This window comes from Dreissena polymorpha, chromosome 10 (assembly GCF_020536995.1).
Source record: "Dreissena polymorpha isolate Duluth1 chromosome 10, UMN_Dpol_1.0, whole genome shotgun sequence".
NCBI lineage: Eukaryota > Metazoa > Mollusca > Bivalvia > Myida > Dreissenidae > Dreissena > Dreissena polymorpha.
This window is the reverse complement of record NC_068364.1, coordinates 13,905,500-13,931,134: the sequence shown is the minus strand read 5'-3', so window position 1 is coordinate 13,931,134 and position 25,635 is coordinate 13,905,500. Positions and strand designations below refer to the sequence as shown.

At 37.6% G+C, this 25,635-nt stretch overlaps 1 protein-coding gene across 2 annotated transcripts in view; it reads right to left on the bottom strand.

Annotated features, from left to right (window-relative positions):
* The window catches only part of LOC127847432 (presequence protease, mitochondrial-like), a 93,131-nt gene that overhangs the window by 11,519 nt on the left and 55,977 nt on the right, over positions 1 to 25,635 (bottom strand). For both annotated transcript variants that reach the window (XR_008033963.1, XM_052379337.1), the window contains exons 15-20: positions 23,283 to 23,399; positions 22,052 to 22,181; positions 19,007 to 19,204; positions 5,876 to 6,041; positions 4,329 to 4,429; positions 3,765 to 3,888 (exon numbers count right to left, since the gene is read on the bottom strand). Coding sequence is in view for 1 of the 2 variants with exons in the window: in XM_052379337.1 (XP_052235297.1) it covers positions 3,765 to 3,888; positions 4,329 to 4,429; positions 5,876 to 6,041; positions 19,007 to 19,204; positions 22,052 to 22,181; positions 23,283 to 23,399 (836 nt within the window). In the remaining variant the exon portion in view is untranslated. The remainder of the gene's footprint in view (positions 1 to 3,764; positions 3,889 to 4,328; positions 4,430 to 5,875; positions 6,042 to 19,006; positions 19,205 to 22,051; positions 22,182 to 23,282; positions 23,400 to 25,635) is intronic.

Below are 25,635 nucleotides of genomic sequence, written 5' to 3'. Positions count from 1 at the left end.
AAGATTACAAACACAGTATTGTTTTAATATTAATGATTTATATGTTCTTATGTTTTTATTATTTATTTCAACAATCATGCATATGTTTAACTTACTTTTGACATATATGTACATGTAATTATACAAAGAAAAAAGTACATAACATAGCAAACATTTATACATGACGCACTACAACACAACCAGTAAATTGACAATAATGGACATTAAGGGCGCTTATTTTCAGAGTTTAGGCTCACCTCAAAATCGTCCATTATCTCGGGTTAACGCTTCAGAATATTCTGGATTTGAGTTTTGCCTACACCAAGATCACTAGCTACTCACTGTTCCCTTTACCTAACATACTTATCATCTTAACACATCCTTCCACCAACAAGAACTTGCGCCTTGAAGCCATAATTGTTAATTTTAACTGACAGTTTACTTATCTGTAATTTATGCATGTCAGATTACAGAGAATTTTAAGAAAGAAATGAATATCAAAATGTATATTCGTAGTTGGCATTGTAATTGAAACAAAACCATAAATTTCGTCAAAGAGTTTATAAAAAAAAAAAAAAAAGGAATAATAAAAAAGGAAAGAAAAGTATGTGTTTTTGTTGGATTTATCATACTTAATGAGTTTATGTTAGCCCTAATCTTTTCTTTGATATTTCCAACATGAACATTAACTGCGAGGCACTAAAATAAAAAGGAAAATTCTTACACTTCAAACAAACTGTCAAAAGCATAAAAAAAGAAGGAAGCTTTGAATTAGCAATGTGTGTTCAATAAGCTAAACAAGAGATGTGTTTGTCAGAAACACAATGCCCCCTTCTGCTTTGAAGCCATATATTTGACCTTTGACGTTGAAGGATGACCTTGACCTTCATCTTTCACCACTCAAAATGTGCAGCTCCATGAGATACACATGCATGCCAAATATCAAGTTGCTATCTTCAATAATGCAAAAGTTATTGCAAAACTTTAACCAAGGTTAAAGTTTTGGGACACACACATACACAGGCTAAAAACAATATAACCCCTCTTCTTCGAAGAAGGAGGCATAAAAACTGCTATCAAGCCAATATCTCTGTAGCGACCAGCGCATGCATTGATAAGATGTTTAAAATGTGACTATCACAGCATGCATTATGGGAGCCATTGTTGTATTTTTTAATGGTAAAATCATTGATTATTAAGATTGAAATGGTCGTTGTTCACTTCTAAACAAGAGATGTGTTTGTCAGAAACACAATGCCTCCTAATGCACCGCTTTTTTTTTGGACCTTTGACCTTGAAGGATGACCTTGACCTTGACCTTTCACCACTCAAAATGTGCAGCTCCATGAGATACACATGCATGCCAAATATCAAGTTGCTATGTTCAATATTTCAAAAGTTATTGCAAATCTTTACTATATTAAATATTTAAAATTTTGACCTTTGACCTTGAAGGATGACCTTGACCTTTCACCACTCAAAATGTGCAGCTCCGTGAGATACACATGCATGCCAAATATCAAGTTGCTATGTTCAATATTTTTTCAAAAGTTATTGCAAAACTTTACTATATAAAAGTTTTAAATTTTTTACCTTTGACCTTGAAGGATGACCTTGACCTTGACCTTTCACCACTCAAAATGTGCAGCTCCATGAGATACACATGCATGCCAAATATCAAGTTGCTATGTTCAATATTTCAAAAGTTATTGCAAAACTTTACTATATTAAATTTTTAAATTTTTGACCTTTGACCTTGAAGGATGACCTTGACCTTTCACCACTCAAAATGTGCAGCTCCATGAGATACACATGCATGCCAAATATCAAGTTGCTATGTTCAATATTTAAAAAGTTATTGCAAAACTTTACAGTGGTCGTTGTTTGCGGATGGGTGTTATTCGCAGGTAAAATATATAGTGAAATAGTTTGGGAGGAAATCGATGTGGTTGTTATGGACATGGGGTCGCTATTCAAAGGTCGTTGTTGGGGCAGGCTAAACTGTACAGTCAAGTTACCATTACCGGATCATTACCCATAGCGGATCACTTTGATGTTCAAGACTGCGTATCGTGATAAATAGTTGACATTTTTAGATGCTTTTTTGCACACAGCATCTTCAAGGCCTGTTCTTTAAAACGCATTGATTGAGTTGTAATCGGAGCTACTCTTTGTCAAACATTTCGGTATGTTTTGCTGACATGTATATACGACTTTGTTGACTTCCGTCTCGTTTCCACATCGAGGTTGAACATTATTTGCGGCCACATGCTATAACTCTGTTGGAAAGTAAGAAGTTTACGCATTAATTTAAAGGCCGTTTAGTAGTCTTTCTGCCTGCAAAAGTCAATTTCAGTTTTGATTCGTGTTTATGATTTTGCAACACCTTAAATGAAATGAAGAATTAGGGCAATAACGGATCAAGCGTGATAATATGCCTATTGATAATATATTATATTAAAATATATGCAAATCTTGTTGATTCTTTCAATAAATGATCTCAATCTTAATGGTTTATTTATTTTCCATTTTCAATATCGATATTTAGATATGATTCAAACAATTTACATGGTTTATAAGATGCCCATATCTTTTCGATCTATTTAGGATTTTCAACAGATAATTCACACAAAAACGTCATGCGTAAAGTGTAGATACAAGATAACATATAGAAAACAATTAATATAAAAAATGAATATACTGTATAACTGGCAATGTGACTTGGTTGTTGTTAACAACACAGTTGATGTTTCAACAGTTCAAATAGATATATGTATTCAAATGTTAGATGCCCTCCTGAATGGTTTCGATCATGTGATCCGTTATGGCTACAACTGATCTGTTAATGCATGAATTCTGAGGAGAAAAAAAAGTATCCCAAATACATTGTGCCTGCGCTTAAAAATAAGACCATGCGCTGAAACAGTAAGCAAAGGTAATATTTAATCAAACTGGTGTAAAAGAAGTCTCAAAACATTTATTTCTTTTCACCAGAACAACTTAATTACGCTACTGATCCGGTAATGGAAACTTGACTGTACTTGTCTGCACTACTGAAGTATTAAAGAAGAATGTGTCACAATTGTGACTAAGAATACCTAAGCATATAACTCAAAGTTTTAAAAGGGGCTTGACTGATGGACAAATTAAAAGACAGAGAGACGTCCATGATGAATCTAATATACCTGAATTAACTTGGTTATAGGAGTCTAATAATATGCTATTAGTGAACATAAATCATGATGTTAATAAAGTGTAAATTGAAAATGGGCATAACTTTTGTTGCTTTTATTTGTTGGACAATACAATTTGCATATGCACAACTTCATACCATAAGGAACAATGCCTGCAAGTAAGAATGTTGTTTCTGTTAACAAGTGTAGGTGTAGGAGAATATCTGCTGACAGTTTTGTTTCCGCCCAGAGACACATGGACGTACAGACAGACAGACAGGTGTTACTTTGTCAAGAGGGGTATACAAATATTACAACTTCTAGAAACAAATTCAATAATAAACATTTGTAAGCAACAAGTACAAGACACAGTTCAACCCATTATGTACACCTGCAATCCCAGGAAAAACTTCAAACCATTCTGTACATGTGGACACACTTCAAGCCATTATGTACATGCGAACACAGTTCAAGCCATTTTGTACATGTGAACACAGTTCAAGCCATTATGTACACCTGCAATCCCAGGAAAACCTTCAAATCATTGTGTACATGTGAACACAGTTCAAGCCATTTTGTACATGTGCAATCCCTGGAGATGGTCCCACTTACAAGAGTCATGTGGTCTCTAGGCAGACGGAGCTCTGGTTTACGGTTGCTATGCAATGTTGAGATAAACTGCTCTATCTTGACCAGGGAACTGGACATGAACTGGGGTGTTGCATTCACCATTACCCTGGAACAGGTCATTCACAAATGTCATATTGTAGGAGTGAACAAGATGGCCATGTGAGTGTATAGCATGCTACACATTGTATGGTTCATAGTTTAAGCTCTACTGCATTAAATAGATTTCTTAAGTGTACGCTTAAACTATCGTGTATGGTTTATGACACTTTGTAGTTTACTACACTTCATGGTTTACTAACATGTATGGTTTATGACACTTCTTAGTTTACTACACTTCATGGCTTACTACAATGTAGTAAAAGCATAACACCCATCTCACGTCTACAGCTCCATGATAAACATGATGTGACATAACTCATCAGAAACTAGTAAAACAGTTGGGTAAATACAAAGTCACATTGTTATTTAACAAGCGAATTCGTTGAATTGATATTCCCCGCCAATTTCAAAATTTTGTGACAGACGGACCAGATCGATTACACCTACTTGAGGGAATTTTTGTTCATGATCTGTTGAGCCAGCTCAATCAAATGCTCCATCACTTTGCTGTTATCGTCGAGTTCAGCAATCTTCTTCATAACTGACACCTGCAATCCACAACAACATACTGACCACTTCTTTATATACCTTTAACATTTCTTACCATGTCTATATGTACCTGTGACACTCCTAACCACATCTATATATAGCTGTGACATTCCTCACCAAATCTATATCTACCTATAATTATGTACCTGTGACATACCTTACCACATCCATATGTATCTATGACATTCTTTATCATGTCTATATGTATCTGTGACATTCTTTATCATGTCTATATGTATCTGTGACATTCCTTGCCATGTCTCTATGTATCTGTGACATTCTTAATCATGTCTATATGTATCTGTGACATTCTTTATCTATCCATATGTATCTGTGACATTCCTTGCCATGTATCTATGTATCCCCCACATTTCTTACCACTCTATATGCATCTTTGACATTTCTTACCACGTCTATATGTATCTGTGACATTTCTGACCATGTCTATATGCATCTGTGAAATTTCTGACCAGGTCTATATGTATCTGTGACATTTCTTACCTTGTCTGTATGTATCATTAGCATTTCTTACCATGTCTATATTTATCTGTGACATTTCTGACCAGGTCTATATGTATCAGTGACACTTCTTACTATGTCTATATGTATCTGTGACACTTCTTACCATGTCTACATGTATCTGCGACATTTCTGACCAGGCCTACATGTATATATGACATTTCTGACCATGTCTATATGTATGTGCAACATTTTTGACCAGGTCTACATGTATCTATGACATTTCTGACCACGTCTATATGTATGTGCAACATTTCTGACCAGGTCTACATGTATCTATGACATTTCTGACCACGTCTATATGTACATGTGGCATTTCTTACCATGCCTATATGTATCTGTGACATTTCCGACCATGTCTATATGTACCTGTGGCATTTCTGACCATGCCTATATGTATCTGTGACATTTCTTACCATGTCTATATGTATCTGTGACAATTCCGACCACATCTATATGTATCTGTGACATTCCTGACAATGGCTTTATGTGTCTGTGACATAACTGACCATTTCTTTATGTATCTGTGATATTGCTGACCATGTCTGTATGTATCAGTGACATTTCTGACCATGTCTATATTTATCTGTGAGGTTTTAAACGTCTTTATGTGTCTTTGACATTTCTGACCATGTCTATATTAATCTGTGATATTTTGACTATGTCTATATGTATCTAGGACATTCCTGACAACATCAATATGAATTTGTTGGTATTTCTGACCACGTCTATAATATACCTGTGACATTCCTGTTAACATCTACAAATAACTGTGACATTATTTACCTTATCTATATTCATATTGAACATTCTCAACCACGATTATATGACCGCCTGAGAAATCTTTGACATCTACATGCACCTGTGACAATCCTGACCACGTCTACAGTCCAACCTGAGATATAGCAAGCCACATCTATGAGTACCTGTGACATCCCCGTGAACATTTCACTGAGCCTTGCTGCTGGGGAGAGGGAAGCTGCACTGTGAGTCATGGCATAGTTGTGTCCAGAGTTGGGGAGACCCGCTGCCAGGTCAGCTGCACACATCTTGATCAGGGTCTCCAGCCTCCTGCCATCTCGCAATGTGGCCCTGCAATCACAGACCAGAGCCTGCAATAAGACACAAGAGCCTGCAATCAGAGACAAGAGCCTGCAGTCACAGACAAGCCTGCAATCAGACACAAGAGCCTGCAATCAGAGAAAAGAGCCTGCAGTCATAGACAAGAGTCTGCAATCAGACACAAGAGCCTGCAATCAGAGACAAATGCCTGCAATTCAGAGACAAAAGCCTGCAAACAGAGACAAGAGCCTGCAATCAGACACAAGATCCTCCAATCACAGACAAGAGTCTGCAATCAGACACAAGAGCCTGCAATCAGACACAAGAGCCTCCAATCACAGATAAGAGCCTGCAAACAGAGACAAGAGCCTGCAATCACAGACAAGAACCTGCAATCGGACACAAGAGCCTGCAATGAGACACAACTGCCTCCAATCACAGACAAGAGTCTGCAAACACAGACAAGAGCCTGCAATCAGAGACAAGAGCCTGCAATCAGACACAAGAGCCTGCAATCAGAGACAAGAGCCTGCAGTCAGAGACAAGAGCCTGCAATCAGACACAAGGTCCTACAATCAGACACAAGAGCCTGCAATCAGAGACATGAGTCTGCAATCAGAGACAAGAGTCTGCAATAAGAGACAACAGTGCCACCAGAATGATATTATAAAACTAGAAACATTTAAGTAGAGTAGTGCATCAGCATTAATAAATTGTTCAAAATGAACAAATCACAAATTATCAAAAATTGAGTTGTCAATTGATAATTTTTTTATCAATGTTGTGGTTCATTTCGCTTTTGTGGCTACTGCATTAATACATGCTTAAAAATATCATGGGTCCAAATTAGGGTTTTCTAGCCAAGAAGTTAACAACAGAAAACATAGTACAATCCAAATATTAGTTTAGTATAAACCTATTTATTTAAGCTGGACTTCATTTTAAGTACTAACTACATGTACTTATTTGAAATGCTCTCAAGTCGATTTTCTGGGCCTAGAACCAGTACGAGTGTCATTGGGGGAAATTTGAAGAAGGCTAACACGGTGGGGATAAAACAATGACCTCCCAGTCGCTAGGGGAACAGCATATATCCATTACACCACAGCAACCTCTGAGTATTATACATTATATTATTCCAAATATTAGCTTTTATTCTGATGTAATAGATACAAAGTACATCTAAGATTACAATAACCAAATGTTATTTCTGATGAGCAACTTGTTGTCTTTACAATATTGTTAAGACCATGTCAACAAACATCGATGTGACTTAATCAAGCTCACTATAACATAAACAGATTGATGTGACTTAATCAAGCTCACTATAACATAAACAGATTGATGTGACTTAATCAAGCTCACTATAACATAAACAGATTGATGTGACTTAATCAAGCTCACTATAACATAAACAGATTGATGTGACTTAATCAAGCTCACTATAACATAAACAGATTGATGTGACTTAATCAAGCTCACTATAACATTAACAGATTGATGTGACTTAATCAAGCTCACTATAACATAAACAGATTGATGTGACTTAATCAAGCTCACTATAACATTAACAGATTGATGTGACTTAATCAAGCTCACTATAACATAAACAGATTGATGTGACTTAATCAAGCTCACCATAACATAAACAGATTGATGTGACTTAATCAAGCTCACTATAACATTAACAGATTGATGTGACTTAATCAAGCTCACTATAACATTAACAGATTGATGTGACTTAATCAAGCTCACTATAACATAAAAAGATTGATGTGACTTAATCAAGCTCACTATAACATAAACAGATTGATGTGACTTAATCAAGCTCACTATAACATTAACAGATTGATGTGACTTAATCAAGCTCACTATAACATTAACAGATTGATGTGACTTAATCAAGCTCACTATAACATTAACAGATTGATGTGACTTAATCAAGCTCACTATAACATTAACAGATTGATGTGACTTAATCAAGCTCACTATAACATAAACAGATTGCTCTCCACACTGACAATCAACACTTTTTTTTATTCATTAAAGTGTGTAAGAAAATAAATGTGTGTGTTAAGTTAAGCATTTGACAATCATTTGATGGATGTTTCCAATCCAAAACCTGCCAGTCTAGATGACATGCTCCAAGATAGTATCCATATCTGCCTATAACAAGCAAATTCGTTGAATTGATATCCCCCGTCAATATGCTTCTGGACACAAAATTGTTATATTTGACACTCAAAAAAGCATTTTTTCAAGATAAAAAGGGCCATAACAATAGTCAGCAATTGACTGTAGGAAGTACAAAGTACAAGAAGAGTTTAATATGTCTTTAGAATGGTCAATCAATAGATAAACAAGAGGGCCTGAAAGGCCCAAAGTCGCTCACCTGAGATAAAAAGAAATGACCTGTTCTTTGCAGCCCAAGATATCAATGGAACAAATGTTCTAATCAAGTTTCATTAAGAATGAACAACAAATGGCCCCCTGGCAGCCATGTTTTTCAACAGACCTGAACCATTTTTGAACTCGTCCAAGATATCATTGGGACAAATCTTCTGACCAAGTTTCATAATGATCGGAAAATAAAGTGTGTTAATAAAGTTTTACTATAGCCATATAAGGAAAAATGCCCCGTCCCCAAGGTGGCCATATTTTTCAACCAACAAGCATCATTTTCAAACTCGTCCAAGATATTATTGGGATGAATCTTCTGACCAAGTTTCATGAAGATTGAACAATAAATGTGGCCTCTAGAGTGTTAACAAGATTTTACTATAGCCATATAAGGAAAAAGGCCCAGCACCTTGGCAGCCATGTTTTTCAAACAAAGGTTACCATTTCTGAACTCATCCGAGATATCATTGGGACAAATCTTCTGAGCAAGTTTCATGAAGATTGGAAAATAAATGTGGACTCTAGAGAGTTAACAAGGTTTTACTATAGCAATATAAGGAAAAATGCCCTGCCTCCTGGCGGCAATGTTTTTCAACCAACTGGTATCATTTTCGAACTCGTTCAACATATTATTGGCGTAAATCTTCTTATTAAGTTTCATGAAGATCAGACAATAAATGTGGCCTCTAGAGTGTTAACAAGGTTTTACTATAGCCATATATGGCCATATAAGGAAAAATGCTCCGCCGCTTGGCAGCCATGTTTTTCAAGCAAACGTATCCATTTTCGAACTGATCCAAGATATCATTGAGACCAATCTTCTGACCGAATTTCATGAAGATTGGACAATAAATAAGGCCTCTAGAGTGTTAACAAGGCAAATGTTGACGCCACACAACGCATGACCGACAAAAGGAGATCACAAAAGCTCACCATGAGCACATTGTGCTGAGTTGTGCTAAAAATGTGAAATGTTCTAAGGCTTTTTTTACAATTGAGCTAGAAAATAAATAGTTTTTATTAAAATCACAGTACCTCACATTTTGACCATTTTGACCCACTTCATACCCGAATTGATTGACAGCAAATGGGTATTGTTCAGTGCTTTTGTCTCGAAATTTAATTTTTAAATTTGATGATTGTTTTTTTTGCACCCTCTTACAATGCCATTAAATTGTATTGTATAGATAACTTTATATGGGTTGAATATGCATCTTTTTCATCTCTAATTGTTGTAGTCTTTACAACTTGTTACAAATACTAATTATAATGCACCATTACTAAAATTAAAATGTATTTCTATGCCTTTTTCATCTGTTAGTGCAATTGTAAAATTGTAATTAATAACGCACAACTCTTTGTCACAGAACGATATTCTGATTTAAAAAAATGATTATTTGATCAGCAGTTATTTTTGTGAACGCGGAGTAATACACTGACCTTGGTTACACTACAGTCATGATCATCAAAGTACGACAAACACTCATGCGAAATTATCCAGTTAAACTAATGTTGTTAAAATAAAAAGGTTTACTGAATAAAAGTGGGATAAATAGAATAATATGTTAGTGTTGATTATAGATCAGGTTTATCATGCTCGGCACAAAAACGAAAAAGCACTCGCCAAGGCTCGTGCTTTTGTTTTCTAAGCCTCGAATGATAAACCTGATCAATAATCAACACTAACCTATTATTTTCTATGTATCATTAAAACCTGTTGGAAAAATAAAATTGAAAGTATACATTTTTTAATCTGTGAATGTTCAGTACAGCATTTTATGGAGTAAAGGATGTTGAAATTAATCCATACATGACAAGTGTCTTATCAAAATTTTATCTGATAACAAATTATCTCACACCTGACTGTGCTTTATGGCTGAATAGAATAAGGTTTAGAATCCATATATCACTAGGGGGTGTTGATAATAAAAGATAAGAATATAAGATGCCCCATAGACAGGTGAATTTTGGCACTTGTAGAATACATTGCAGAAATGTGTACCTTCTCATCATTTATACCAGCTAATATTAATCTTCGGGATACAACTGCAACATTTTTATGCGACATTTTAAGCTTATCTGTTTTTGGAGAAAACCCGAGGTATTGTCAAAGCCAGCTCGTCGTCCACCGTCCAATGTCCGCGTCGTGCTAAAACCTTGAAATTTTGCTCTAAATCAAAGTGCTTCCACCTACAACTTTGAAACTTCATATGTAGATGCACCTTGATGAGTTATACATGTCACACCCATTTTTTGGTCACTAGGTCAAAGGTCACTGTGACCTCTAACAAAACAAGGGCTGTTTGTAAAACATGCATGCCCCCCATATGGGCTGTTAGTTGTAGTGGCAGCCATTGTGTGAATACGTTTTTTGGCACTGTGACCTTGACCTGAAAATCAATAGGAGTCATCTGCCAATCATGATCAATGTACCTATGAAGTTTTATGATCCTAGGCCTAATTATTCTTGAGTAACCATTTTACTGTTTCGAGTCACTGTGACCTTGACCTTTGACCTAGTGACCAGAAATTCAATAGGGGTCATCTGCGAGTCATGATCAATGTACCTATGAAGTTTCATGATCCTAGGCATAAGCATTATTGAGTTATCATACGGAAACCATTTTTACTATTTTGAGTCACTGTGACCTTAACCTTTGACCTAGTGACCTGAAAATCAATAGGGGTCATCTGCCGGTCATGATCAATGTACCTATGAAGTTTCATGATCCTAGGCGTAAGCATTCTTGAGTTATCATCCGGAAACCATTTTACTATTTTGAGTTACTGTGACCTTTGACCTAGTGACCTGAAAATCAATAGGGTCATATGCCAGTCATGGTCAATGTACCTATGAAGTTTCATGATCCTAGGCCTAAGCGTTCTTGAGTTATCATCCGGAAACCATCTGGTGGACGGAACAACGGACGGACCGACCGACATGTGCAAAACAATATACCCCCTCTTCTTCGAAGGGGGGCATTATAAAAAAATCTGACAAGCTTTCATTTATTTAAAACTGCACCGGCAGCCCAGCGTTGGCACCCATTATGCAGTGCTCTTGTTATTATTAACCTTGGCACTTTAATAAGATAATTATATATATGGCAAATTCATAATTAACAAGAGATGTGTTCGTCAGAAACACAATGCCCCCTATTGCGCCGCTTTGAAATAAAATTTCAATGTATCATTAGGCAGGTTTAGAAATTATCTCCCTTTTAAAGCTTATTAATTCCTTGGATTGTATTTTTTTACTTTTGACCTTGAAGGATGACCTTGACCTTTAACCACTCAAAATGTGCAGCTTCATGAGATACACATGCATGCCAAATATCAAGTCTTCAATATTGCAAAAGTTATGGCCAATGTTAAAGTTTTTGGACATACGGACGGACAGACTGACTGACTGACTGACTGACTGACTGACTGACTGACTGACTGACTGACTGACGGACAGTTCAACTGCTATATGCCACGTGACCAGGGGCATATAAATGAATAGAATTTCCAAATAAAAGAAGTATTTTAAATGCATCTTTTTTTTTCATTCATATTTATTATTACATAAATAGAATTATAAATATCAATTATATTTCAGAATGGTAATTTGTGCACATCAATTCCCATAAACATGTTGAATAAAAACAATACCGAATTTACATAAAGCTTAATTTACAGGTATTCAAAAGAATATGGACAAATAAGTCATGTAGTTTATATGTATCAAAATTATTTATCTTGTTTAGGTGAATCTCCCCAGTAGAATTATTGAACACTAATAAGCATACACGCAATCACACAAGCACATTCACTTCGAATGTTATCCTGGGCAGATACAATTAAACAATAAATGGTCATTTAAATATTATTTTCCATTTGTTACTAGTTTGTCTGCTCATTTGGGTTCGGATATGAGGCAATTCTAGTAATTTTATGTCCCCCACCACTATAGTGACCTGATTTAGCTGTATTATGCAGCAATGACATTGACCTGATTTAGTTGTAATATGCAGCGAACACATTGACCTTATTGTTGTATTCTGCAGAAAACACATTGACATGATTTAGTTGTATTATGAAGTGAAAACATTGACATGATTTAGTTGTATTACACAGCAAACAAGTTGACATGATTAAGTAGTATTATGCAGCAAACATATTGACCTTATAACACAGTTTTATGTGAAGTTGGAATAAGACATCAATTTGGGAATAAATTGAGTTTTTCAACAGTGCATAATATGTAGTTTTACAAGTTGTATTTATTTAGTTTTACAAATTATAATTAAAATATAAACTTGCATATATAATAATATCATTAAAATTAATTTTACTACAAAACTGAATTTTGTATTGATTTTTTTTTAAAGTCTAATAAAATGAAACCGTATCCATGCCGTGGTTCAAATTATAACAAGAGGGCCAAGATGGCCCTAGTTCGCTCACCTGAGAGGAGTCGGTTCATTCAATCTTTACCAAACGTCAACCTTGACCTAGATATTGTCCAGACAAACATCCTGGTCAAGTTTCATCATTATTGAACCAAAACTCTGGCATATGGAGTGATTTTGTTTTTGTAAGATTTGACCACTGGGTGACCTATATTTTGAAATGACCCCCCTTACCAAACATCAAACTTTGCTTACAAAAAAAAAAAATATTATGACCAAGATTCATAAAATCTGAAACAAAAGTGTGACCTCTAGAGTGTTTACAAGGATTTTGTACAATATAATGAAAATTTGGACAATCTAAAGGCAATAATAATTATGGCATTAATTATGTGATATTTATAAAACCAATCTTTTCACCAAGTTTCATGATGATTGGGCAAAAAATGTGACTTCAAGTTTATTCACAAGCTTTTTTACTATATAAATATGAGAAAACTGCCCCCCCCCCCCCCCTCGGCAGCCATGTTATTCAACTGACCGGAACCATTTTCGAACTCAACTCTCATATCAAGGAAACAAATGTTCTGCCCAAATTTCATGAAAATTGGGCCAAAAATGTGACTTTTAGAGTGTTCACATGTTTTCACTATATACATATAGAGAAAAATGCCCCGCCCATTGGCGGCCATGATTATTACCGATCTGGACCATTTTCGAACTCGTCTGAGATATCAATAAAACCAATGTTTTGACCAACTTTCATAATGATTGGGAAAAAATTGTGACTTCTAGAGTGTTTACAAGGTTTCTCTATAGCCAAATAAGGAAAACTGCCCCCCCCCCCCCTGGCAGCCATGTTATTCAACTGACCGGAACCATTTTGGAACTCAACTCTCATATCAAGGAAACAAATGTTTTGACCAAATTTCATGAAAATTGGGCCAAAAATGTGACTTCTAGAGTGTTCACATGTTTTCAATATACAGTCCAACCTGTCAATAAAGACCACTCAAGGGATTTGGTCGTTGTGGTCTTTGTTCACAGGTGGTCTTTATTCGCAGGGTCTATCGAAACTTTGCAAAATATGCTAGTAGTTTTTTAACAGGTACCTTATCTATGTATGTGCTCCATTGTTTAAGTGTTTGAATACTTATGCATGTATAATGAAATAAAGGATTGAAAACACAGTTTTGTTTTACATTTGTAGATTTATTACATATTACAACACTTTCTACACGTATGCACTAAGTTATTCACTGACGCGAATTCCGACTCACGCTTAGGGCCTTTACTTTCACAGTTTACGTTCTCCTCAAATTCGTCCATAATCTCATGCTTACGCTTTAAAATGCTCTGAATTAGAGTTTTTCCTACACCAAGATCACTAGCCACTCGTCTACAACTGTGTCGTTTACCTATCAAACTAATGACCTTAACGCGTTCTTCCAACGTCAAGAACTTACACTTGGAAGCCATGATGGTTAACTTGAACTGACAATTTACTTTTCTATAATCTATAAATGTCTTATTACGGAGAAATTTAAGAAGAGAATGACTATCAAAATATTTGTCTTTAATAGGCATCGTAAATGATATGAAACCGTTAATTTCCTTCATGAGTTTATGAAAGCCCCAAATTTGTCTTTGATATTTTCGGCAATTAGTACATTAATCGCGAGTCACTTAAATACAAAGGCAAATTTTTACACTTTTGACAAACTGTCAAATGCATAAAAGAAGCAGGCAACTACCAATTAGCAATGCATGTTAAATAAACAAACAACTGCTATCGAGTGCAATAAACTGTCACTTGCCAATATCTCCATAGCAACCGACGAGTCCACTGGTAAGATGTGTATCACGTGACTACGCAGCGTCCTGGTGGCCATTTTGTTTTTTGAAAGTTGAGAAATCGTTGATTTTTATGATTGCAGTGGTCGTTGTGAGCTATCAAAATGGAGATTTGGGAATGTAAAAGGGTGGTTGTTGGTCTTTGTTCACAGGTGGGCTTTATTCGCAGGTTCAATATATAGTGAAATCGTTCGGGAGGAAATCGATGTGGTCGTTATTGACTGTTGGTCGCTATTAACAGGCCGTCGCTAGGGCAGGTTGGACTGTATACATATAGAGAAAAATGCCCCACCCACTTGCGGCCATGTTTTTTCACCGAACTGGACCAATTTTGAACTCGTCAGAGATATCAATAAAACCAATGTTTTGACCAACTTTCATGATGATTTGGCAAAAATTGTGACTTCTAGAGTGTTTACAAGGTTTCTCTATAGCCAAATAAGGAAAACTGCTCGCCCACTGGCGGCCATGTTTTTCAACGGACCAGAACAACTTTTGAACTCAACCAACATATCATTAGGACAAACATTTTGACAAAGTTACATGAAGATTGGGCATGAAATGTGACTTATACAGTGTTTACAAGTTTTTTCTTTTTTTTGACCTAGTGACCTAGTTTTTGACCCGACACGACCCAGTTTCGAACTCGACCGAGATTTCATTGGGACAAAGCTTCTGACCAAGTTTCGTGAAGATCGGACAATAAATTCGGCCTCTAGAGTGTTTACAAACAAATGTGGACGGGCGACGGACAAAGACCGGTCACAAAAGCTCACCTGAGCAATCAGGTGAGCTAAAAAAAACAATCACTGTTAATGAAAAAGTCATAGAAAATTACTTATTAAGCTTGAAGTAGAGATAAAATAGTACAAAATAAATTCAGATCGTGAAATGTTTTATTTTATTTGAGAAAATCACCAAAATGATGACCATTCCCAGTTTGACGTCTTATTCCCAATTCACATAATACAGTGTTTTATTTAGTTGTAGTATGCAGTGAACACATAGACCTGATTTCGTTGTATTATGCAGCGAACGCATTGACATGAGTGAGTTGTATTATGCAGCGAACACATCAACCTTATTTAGTTGACCAGCCAGCTCCACCACCCATTGTGGGGACACCTACAGATGCACATGTATATGACATTGAATCTTATAAAGATGCAAAATTCCACTTCATCTTTGAAAAATGGGTAACCAAAATGGGACAAAAAAGTATTGAGATTCTAACTTATTATGTTTTGGCTTGAGTAATCTCTGTAAAAAAACACACAACAACATCCATGAAAAGACAAAAAGAAGCAAGAATTGTTTCACAATTGGTAAGTTTGACCTTGCTCAATAAAATGATCCAGAATCAAATTAATACTTATAGCAAACCTAGCTACGAAATGCCATGTTATTATAATATTTCAATTGTTGTATATCGTGTTAAATCTACTTGGGAAACTGCAGTCTTACATGCCACCTGGTGGCAATATTTTTTTAAACAAACCAGAACCATCTCGAACTAAGCCGAGCTATTATTACAACAAACGTTCTGACTAAGTTTCATTAAGATGGGACTATAAATGTGACTTCATGAATGTTAACAAGCTCTTATTTTATTTAATTTGATATCCTATATGAAAAGATAATTACAAGGCAAAATGAAAAAAAAAATAATGAAATGATATTTGAACTCCTGTGCAAGTGCTGTCAGCAGTGTAGACAACCACTCTATCCACTGCACCACCATGGCTTATGGTGTCATTGGGATTAAATTGGGATTAAAATGTACTAACTGTTATATTGAATGAGATCTAAATTTAGAAAAGGTCATGTGATTGTTAACTGTTATTTTCTTGTGAAAGGATAAAATAATGTTTGGAACAGCTAACTTCAGAAACCTCAACAGCACAGTGGTTAATGCAAAGGACTTGTGAAGCATTGGAAATTTCTGTGTGGGTTCAAATACCATTCTCACCCAATTTTTAATTGTTATGTTATGAGATATAAAAGTTAAAGATAAATAAATGTTTCGAACAACAACCTACAGAAGCCTCATTAGCTCAGTTGGTAGAGCAATGAAAAGCTCAGTTGGTAAGAGCTAATGACTGGCTCAGTTGGTAAGAGCTAATGACTGGCTCAGTTGGTAAGAGCTAATGGCTGGCTCAGTTGGTAGAGCAATGACTGGCTCAGTTGGTAGAGCAATGACTGGCTCAGTTGGAAGAGCAATGACTGGCTCAGTTGGTAAGAGCTAATGACTGGCTCAGTTGGTAGAGCAATGACTGGCTCAGTTGGTAAGAGCAAATGACTGGCTCACTTGGTAAGAGCTAATGACTGGCTCAGTTGGTAGAGCAATGACTGGCTCAGTTGGTAAGAGCTAATGACTGGCTCAGTTGGTAAGAGCTAATGACTGGCTCAGTTGGTAAGAGCAAATGACTGGCTCAGTTGGTAGAGCAATGACTGGCTCAGTTGGTGAGAACAAATGACTGGCTCAGTTGGTAGAGCAAATAACTGGCTCAGTTGGTAAGAGCAAATGACTGGCTCAGTTGGTAGAGCAATGACTGGCTCAGTTGGTAAGAGCAAATGACTGGCTCAGTTGGAAAACACACCACCACGGTCACACAGGGATGGTCATACAGGGATGGTCACACAACCAATGTCACACAACCACAGTCACACAACCAAGGTCACACAGGCACAGTCACACAACCATAGACACAATCACACAACCATGGTCACACAGGCACAGTCATGCAGAACCGTCACACAACCAAGGTCACACAGGCACAGTCACACAACCATGGGCACACAGGCACAGTCACACATCCATGGGCACACAGGCACACAACCAAGGTCCCACAGGCACATTCACATCCATTAACACACAGCCACGGTCACACATCAGGGTCAACGATTTGCCCTTTTAAACAACAAACGCAAAATGTGACCTCTAGAGTGTCAACAAGATTTTACTATAATGAAAAATGCCCCGCCCCTTGGCAGCTATTTTTTTCAAACAAACGTAACCATTTTCAAATTATCCAAGATATCATTGAGACCAATCTTCTGACCAAATTTCATGAAGATTGGACAATAAAACTCCAGAGTGTTAACAACGCAAATGTTGACGCTGCACAATGGACGACGGACAAAAGGCGATAACAAAAGCTCACCAATGCTTAAGGATCATCATCTTAAAATCAGGGGCCTGGTGAACAATTACTTTTTCCATTATTCTGTTCAATAATCAGGTGTATGTCCTGTTTATTTGTTTTGAAAGTCAAAAATGCGCTTGAAAACATATATTTGTCATATTCACAATATAAAACAAGGGCTGTTTGTAAAACATGCATGCCCCCCATATGGGCTGTCAGTTGTAGTGGCAGCCATTTTGTGAATACGTTTTTTGGCACTGTGACCTTGACCTTTGACCTAGTGACCTGAAAATCAATAGGGGTCATCTGCGAGTCATGATTAATGTACCTATTAAGTTTCATGATCCTAGGCCAAAGAGTTCTTTCTTTCTTGAGTTATCATCCGGAAACCATTTTATTGTGTCAAGTCACCGTGACCTTGACCTATGACCTAGTGACCTGAAAATCAATAGGGGTCATCTGCGAGTGTACCTATGAAGTTTCATGATCCTAGGCGTAAGCATTCTTGAGTTATCATCCGGAAACCATTTTTCTGAATTGAGTCACCGTGACCTTGACCCTTGACCTAGTGACCTGAAAATCAATTGGGGTCATCTTCGAATCATGATCAATGTACCTATGAAGTTTCATGATCCTAGGCATAAGCGTTCTTGAGTTATCATCCGGAAACCATTTTACTGTTTCGGGTCACCGTGTCCTTGACCTATGACCTAGTGACCTGAAAATCAATAGGGGTCATCTGCGAGTCATGATCAATGTACCTATGAAGTTTCATGATCCTAGGCATAAGCGTTTTTGAGTTATCATCCGGAAACCATTTTACTATTTCCGGTCACCGTGACCTTGACCTTCGACCTAGTAACCTCAAAATCAATAGGGGTCATCTGCGAGTCATGATCAATGTACCTATGAAGTTTCATGATCCTAGGCCAAAGAGTTCTTGAGTGATCATCCCGAAACCATCTGGTGGACAGACGGACGGACATACGGAAGGACGGACCAACATGTGCAAAACAATATACCCCCTCTTCTTCGAAGGGGCGCATAAAAATGCATAGAAAAACAGCATTGTTATTTACATGTAAGTGATTCATAATAGCTAATAGTTGCATAATACAATCAAATTGATTTGAATCCTAATGCTTGCATCTTTAAACAAACTGAAAGGAAGATGATTCTAAAGCAAATGTTGTCTACAAACCTGTCAAATATTTCTGTCCATAGCCCCAGCATGTTGCTGATGTTCCTCTCCAGGCAGTGGGAGGTGAAAACAAGGCCCTGGTCAAGGCCCCTGGGGTTAGTGGGGCTAGCAACCACGTGACAGTCGCCATGGAGACCCCCTGTGAAGAGCTCCACCTGGTGGGACAAGGCCTTGTAGTCGTACACACCTGCACCCATCCTAAACAACAAACAGGAACATAGAAATCCCATCCAGTACACAATACAGTAACAAGTTAACATCTGCAACCATCCTGTACAACATACAGGAACATACACACCTGCACCCATCCTGTACATCATACAGGAACAAGTACTCACCTGCACTCACCATGTACAACATACAGGAACAAGTACTCACCTGCACCTATCCTGTACATCATACAGGAACAAGAACACACCTGCACCCATCCTATACAACATACAGGAACAAGTACACACCTGCACTCACCATGTACAACATGCAGGAACAAGAACACACCTGCACTCACCATGTACAACATGCAGGAACAAGTACTCACCTGCACCCATCCTGTACATCATACAGGAACAAGAACACACCTGCACCTATCCTATACAACATACAGGAACAAGTACACACCTGCACTCACCATGTACATCATACAGGAACAAGAACACACCTGCACTCACCATGTACATCATACAGGAACAAGTACTCACCTGCACTCACCATGTACAACATGCAGGAACAAGTACTCACCTGCACCCATCCTGTACATCATACAGGAACAAGAACACACCTGCACCCATCCTATATAACATACAGGAACAAGTACACACCTGCACCCATCCTGTACAACATACAGGAACAAGTATTCACCTGCACCTGTCCTTTACATCATACAGGAACAAGAACACACATGCACTCACCCTGTACATCATACAGGAACAAGAACACACATGCACTCACCCTGTACATCATACAGGAACAAGTACTCACCTGCACTCACCATGTACAACATGCAGGAACAAGTACTCACCTGCACCTATCCTGTACATCATTCAGGAACAAGAACACACCTGCACCCATCCTATACAACATACAGGAACAAGTACTCACCTGCACCTATCCTGTACATCATTCAGGAACAAGAACACACCTGCACCCATCCTATACAACATACAGGAACAAGTATTCACGTGCTTCCATCCTATACAACATACAGGAACAAGTACACACCTGCACCCATCCTGTACATCATACAGGAACAAGTACACACCTGCACCCATTCTGTACATCATGTAGGAGCATACACACCTGCCCCTATCCTGTACAACATACAGGAGCAAACACACCTGCACCAATCCGTTACAAGATACAGGATCAAACACACCTGCACCCATCCTGTACAAGATAGACGAGATGTAAAGCTATGGTGGGTATATTTCAGCACTGAATAGGATAAAGAAACGACACATGTGCAATAATTATCAAATGATTGTTGGTAAAGTAAATGGTGGTGCTTTTCATTGAAGAAGTGGGGAATTTGGGACCATTAGGCATCAACCTTTTTGATTGACCAAACCTTGAGTCAGAAAGGTAATACTGAATGTAAAGATAAATTCTTATTTAAAAATGTGATCTTGTTGGAACGCCAAATTTATAAACGAGTAGTCACAGCAATAACTGTCCCAATTTAATCAATATAAGTATTTGGTAAATAAAGGGCAATAACTCAATAGATAATGAAACAAGAGCTGTCAGAGGACAGCGCGCTCGACTATTCAAGTGCTTGACAGTATAATGTAAGCCATCATGGGGAAATTGTTCATATTCTATAATTTATTAGATGATCTTTCAAAAATAAAAATAGGAAAAAAAAAACATTTTTTTTTTTTTTTTGGGGGGGGGGGGGGTTGAGAGGGGGTATAGTGTGGGTGTGGTAATTTATTAGATGATGTTTAAAAAAAAATTGGGGGGGGGGGGTAGGGGGGTAGGGGAGGTGGGGGGTGAGAGGGGGTATAATGTGGGGGGGTAATTTATTAGATGATGTTTCAAAAAAAAAAAAATGCGGGGGGGAGGTTGGGGGGGGGGGGAAGGGATTCTGGGTAGGGGCGTGGGGTATTGTTTGGGTGGAATCCATTGTGGTATTCAGGTAAGTGTTGTTTTGTCAAAGTATAATAAAATGTGATCATAAATAAAGAAGTTATGGCAATTTAAGCAAAATGTTCAATTATCTAAGTGTAAAAGGGGCCATAATTATGTCAAAATGCTTGATATAGGTTCGGGTCATGTTGGTAAACAAGTATGCAACATATAAAAGCAATATGTCAAAGGATATAGGAAATATTTGGGGTAGTATGCAAACTTTAACATAGATTTATCAATAATATGCATATTCTAAGTATAAAAGGGGCAATAATTTTGACAAAATGCTTGATAGAGTTGTCTGCTCTGGTTTATAGGTTGGGGTGATGTTGGTAAACAAGTATGCACAATATGAAAGCAATATGTCAAGGGACAATGAAAATAAATGGGGTAGTACGAAAACTTTAACATTTGCTGCATTTTCTAAGTGGAAAAGGGGCCATAATTATGACAAAATGCTTGATTGAGTTGTCTGCTCTTGTTTATAGGTTGGGGTCATGTTGGTAAACAAGTATGCAAAATATGAAAGCAATATGTCAAGGGACAATGAAAATAATTGGGGTAGTACGAAAACTTTAACATTTGCACGCTAACGCTAACGGAAACAGAAACGGCATGGAAACGGAAACGCTGACGCCGGGGTGAGTAGGATATCTCCACTATATATATTTCATATATAATAGTCGAGCTAAAAATAGTAATGCTTCTTTTGCTTTGCTCTTGATTTTAATGTTTTCTTTCTATATACATGCATGAAATATCAGTTGAATTCCTTTAATACAGTTACGTTTCAATATAAAGCCTATCACAGCAGTGTAAACCGAGGACAGTTAGCCATATAATGAAATAACTATTTTCTTCCCCAGTAGTTAAGTTTGTTGATGTTAAAAGCTCACCCAGAATGTTGATTGTACGTACTTGGTGATGATGCTGGCGAGGAGGGGCACATACATCTTCATCTCCTCTGGGACTTGGTCCAGGTAGGACACCATCTTCAGGTACACAATCTCATTGGTGGGTTGGGCACTAGCATACACTGGGACACCATCTAGGGTAAAGAGTGTCCATGTCAAAAATATACACCCATCAATACAGTTTTGTTGCGGTTAAGATTGGACAAAACCTACATTGATTTCTTATTATTTACCTTAATTCTTGAAATATTACCTTGACCTTTTACCTTATGTATCTCATTCTTCCGTGGTCCACTCTGTCCCAGTTGACCTTTTACCTCATGCATCTCATTCTTCCGTGGTCCACTCTGTCACTGTTGACCTTTTACCTTATGTATCTCATTCTTCCGTGGTCCACTCTGTCCCAGTTGACCTTTTACCTCATGCATCTCATTCTTCCGTGGTCCACTCTGTCACTGTTGACCTTTTACCTTATGTATCTCATTCTTCTGTGGTCCACTCTGTCCCAGTTGACCTTTTACCTCATGCATCTCATTCTTTTGTGGTCCACTCTATCTCAGAATGCTTCAAACTTTTATGTTTGTTGAAAATCCTTTTTATGCTAGATGCATAGAATCATTTATCTACTTCAGTGTATAACCTAATTGTATTTCAATAGTGGTTCACAAGGTTTCACTTCAGTCAAATCTCAAGCACCCAAAATTCAAGGCCTGATAAGCAGTTTATGGACAAAATTCAAGCACCTTTTGCATTTAAAAGCATTCAAATAAGAACAATGTCCTTGTGAACCTCTTATGACAATTATTATTTCCATATGTCAGATGGAAATTAAATAAAAGAATTTTGGAAACACATCTTTTTTTTCACAAATATAATCTTACACGCTGGCCATCAGACTATGTGACCATTATTATATAAAAACTTAATCAGTATGAACCGAGTTTAAACCCAAAATCCGTCAGAAATTTAACTGCAAAGTGTAACAGTCAGTTCTCTAAATGGGGAATAACTGTTCAATGTTGTGCACAAATGTCCTGAAAGATAGTCTTTAAAAGTATTGAAATGTTAAAAAGTCAATTGTATGATGATATAGCAAAATTTTGACAAGGGGTTGGGATATTCTTTTTTTCTCATTATTGGTATACCTCGGATGTGTGCCAAGGTAAGGAGTTCCCTCTGTAAAAAATCACAAAAACTCAGGTGACTTAGAATATGCAATTAATGCTATAACGTACCGACATGGTTAATGTTAACACTTTCAGGTTTGATGTTGCGATCAATTTCAGCAAGCTGTATGCAGGGTAGACAGGACAGGTCCTCAGCCATGTTCTGAGTCTTCTGAAGCTCCTCACCTGAACAGCAAACACTCAACATTAATACACATATCATACCTGAACAGCAAACACTCAACATTAATACACATATCAAACCTGAACAGCAAACACTCATTGTGCAAACCATATCATACCTGAACAGCAAACACTCAATGTACATACACATATCAGACCTGAACAGCAAACACTTGTTGTGAAAACCCATATTAGACCTGAACAGCAAACACTCAATGTGCATACCCATATCAAACCTGAATAACAAACACAAAATGTGCATACCCATATCAGACCTTAACAACCAACACTAAAATGCCTACCAATATCAAAATGAACGGCAAATATTGGAATTTGCATTCCAATATCAGACATGAACAGCAAACACTTCATGTGCACACCCATAAAAGACCTGAACATGAGAAAATTAATGTGCATACCCTTATAAGACCTGAACTGCAAACATTTAATGTGCATACCCATATCACAGCAAAATATCATATCATGACCCACCTATAATGACTACTCTCTCAAGTTCTCCTATAACTCAGCTGTATTGACTACTCTCTCATGTTCAACTATGACTCATCTATAATCACTACCCTCTCATGTTCTAATATAACCCACCTATATTAACTGCTCTCTAATGTTATCCAATGACCCAACTATATTGATTGCTCTCTCATGTTCTAATGGCTCAGCTTTATTGACTACTCTCTCCTATTCTCATATAACCCAGCTGTATTGACTATTCTCTCATGTTCTAATATAACCAGCCTATATATACTACTCTCTAATGTTCTCCAATGACCCACCTATATTGACTACTCACTCACGTGCTCCAATATCCCACCTATAATGACTACTCTCTCATGTTCTCGTGTGACAAACCAATAATGACTACTCTCTCATGTTCTCCTGTGACCCACCAATAATGACTACTCTTTCATGTTTTTCCTATACTAGTAACTCACCTAGCCTGACTACTCTTTCATGTTCTCCTATGTCTAACCTATAATGACTACTCTCTCATGTTCTCCTATGACTCACCTAGCCTGACTACTCTCTCATGTTCTCCTCTGACTCACCTAGCCTGGCTACTCTCTCAAGTTCTCCTATGACTCACCTAGCCTGGCTACTCTCTCATGTTCTCCTATAACTCACCAAGCCTGACTACTCTTTCATGTTCTCCTATAACCCACCAAGCCTGACTACTCTCTCATGTTCTCCTATGACTCACCTAGCCTGGCTACTCTCTCACGATCTCCTTTGACTCACCTAGCCTGACTACTCTCTCATGTTTCCTATGACTCACCTAGCCTGGCTACTCTCTCACGATCTCCTTTGACTCACTAAGCCTGACTACTCTCTCATGTTCTTCTATGACTCACCTAGCTGGCTACTCTCTCACGGTCTCCTTTGACTCACTAAGCCTGACTACTCTCTCATGTTTTCCTATGACTCACCTAGCCTGGCTACACTCTCACGATCTCCTTTGACTCACTAAGCCTGACTACTCTCTCATGTTCTCCTATGACTCACCTAGCCTGGCTACTCTCTCAAGTTCTCCTATGACTCACCTAGCCTGGCTACTCTCTCACGATCTCCTTTGACTCACCTAGCCTGACTACTCTCTCATGTTTTCCTATATCCCACCTTTATTAACTACTCTCTCATGTTCTCCTATGACTCATCTAAAATGACTACTCTCTCATGTTCTCCTATAACTCATCTATAATGACTACTCTCTCAGGTTCTCCTATGACTTACATGACAACCCTCTCATGTTCTCCTATGACTCACCTATATTGACTACTCTTTCATGTTCTCCTTTAACTCACCTAGCATGACTACTCTCTTACACTCTCCTATGACTCACCTAGTCTGACTACTCTCTTATCTTCTCTATGACTCATCTAGCCTAACCACTCTCTCAGGTTCTCCTTTGAACTTAGCTACTCTCTTACACTCTCCTATGACTCACCTAGTCTGACTACTCTCTTATCTTCTCTATGACTCATCTAGCCTAACCACTCTCTCAGGTTCTCCTTTGAACTTAGCTACTCTCTTACATTCTCCTATGACTCACCTATATTGACTACTCTCTAATGTTCTCCTATCACTCACTAAGCCTGACTACTTTCTCACGTTCTCCCATGACTCACCTAGCCTGACTACTCTCTCATGTTCTCCTATGACTCACCAAGCCTGACTACTCCCTCATGTTCTCCTATGACTCACCTAGCCTGACTACTCTCTC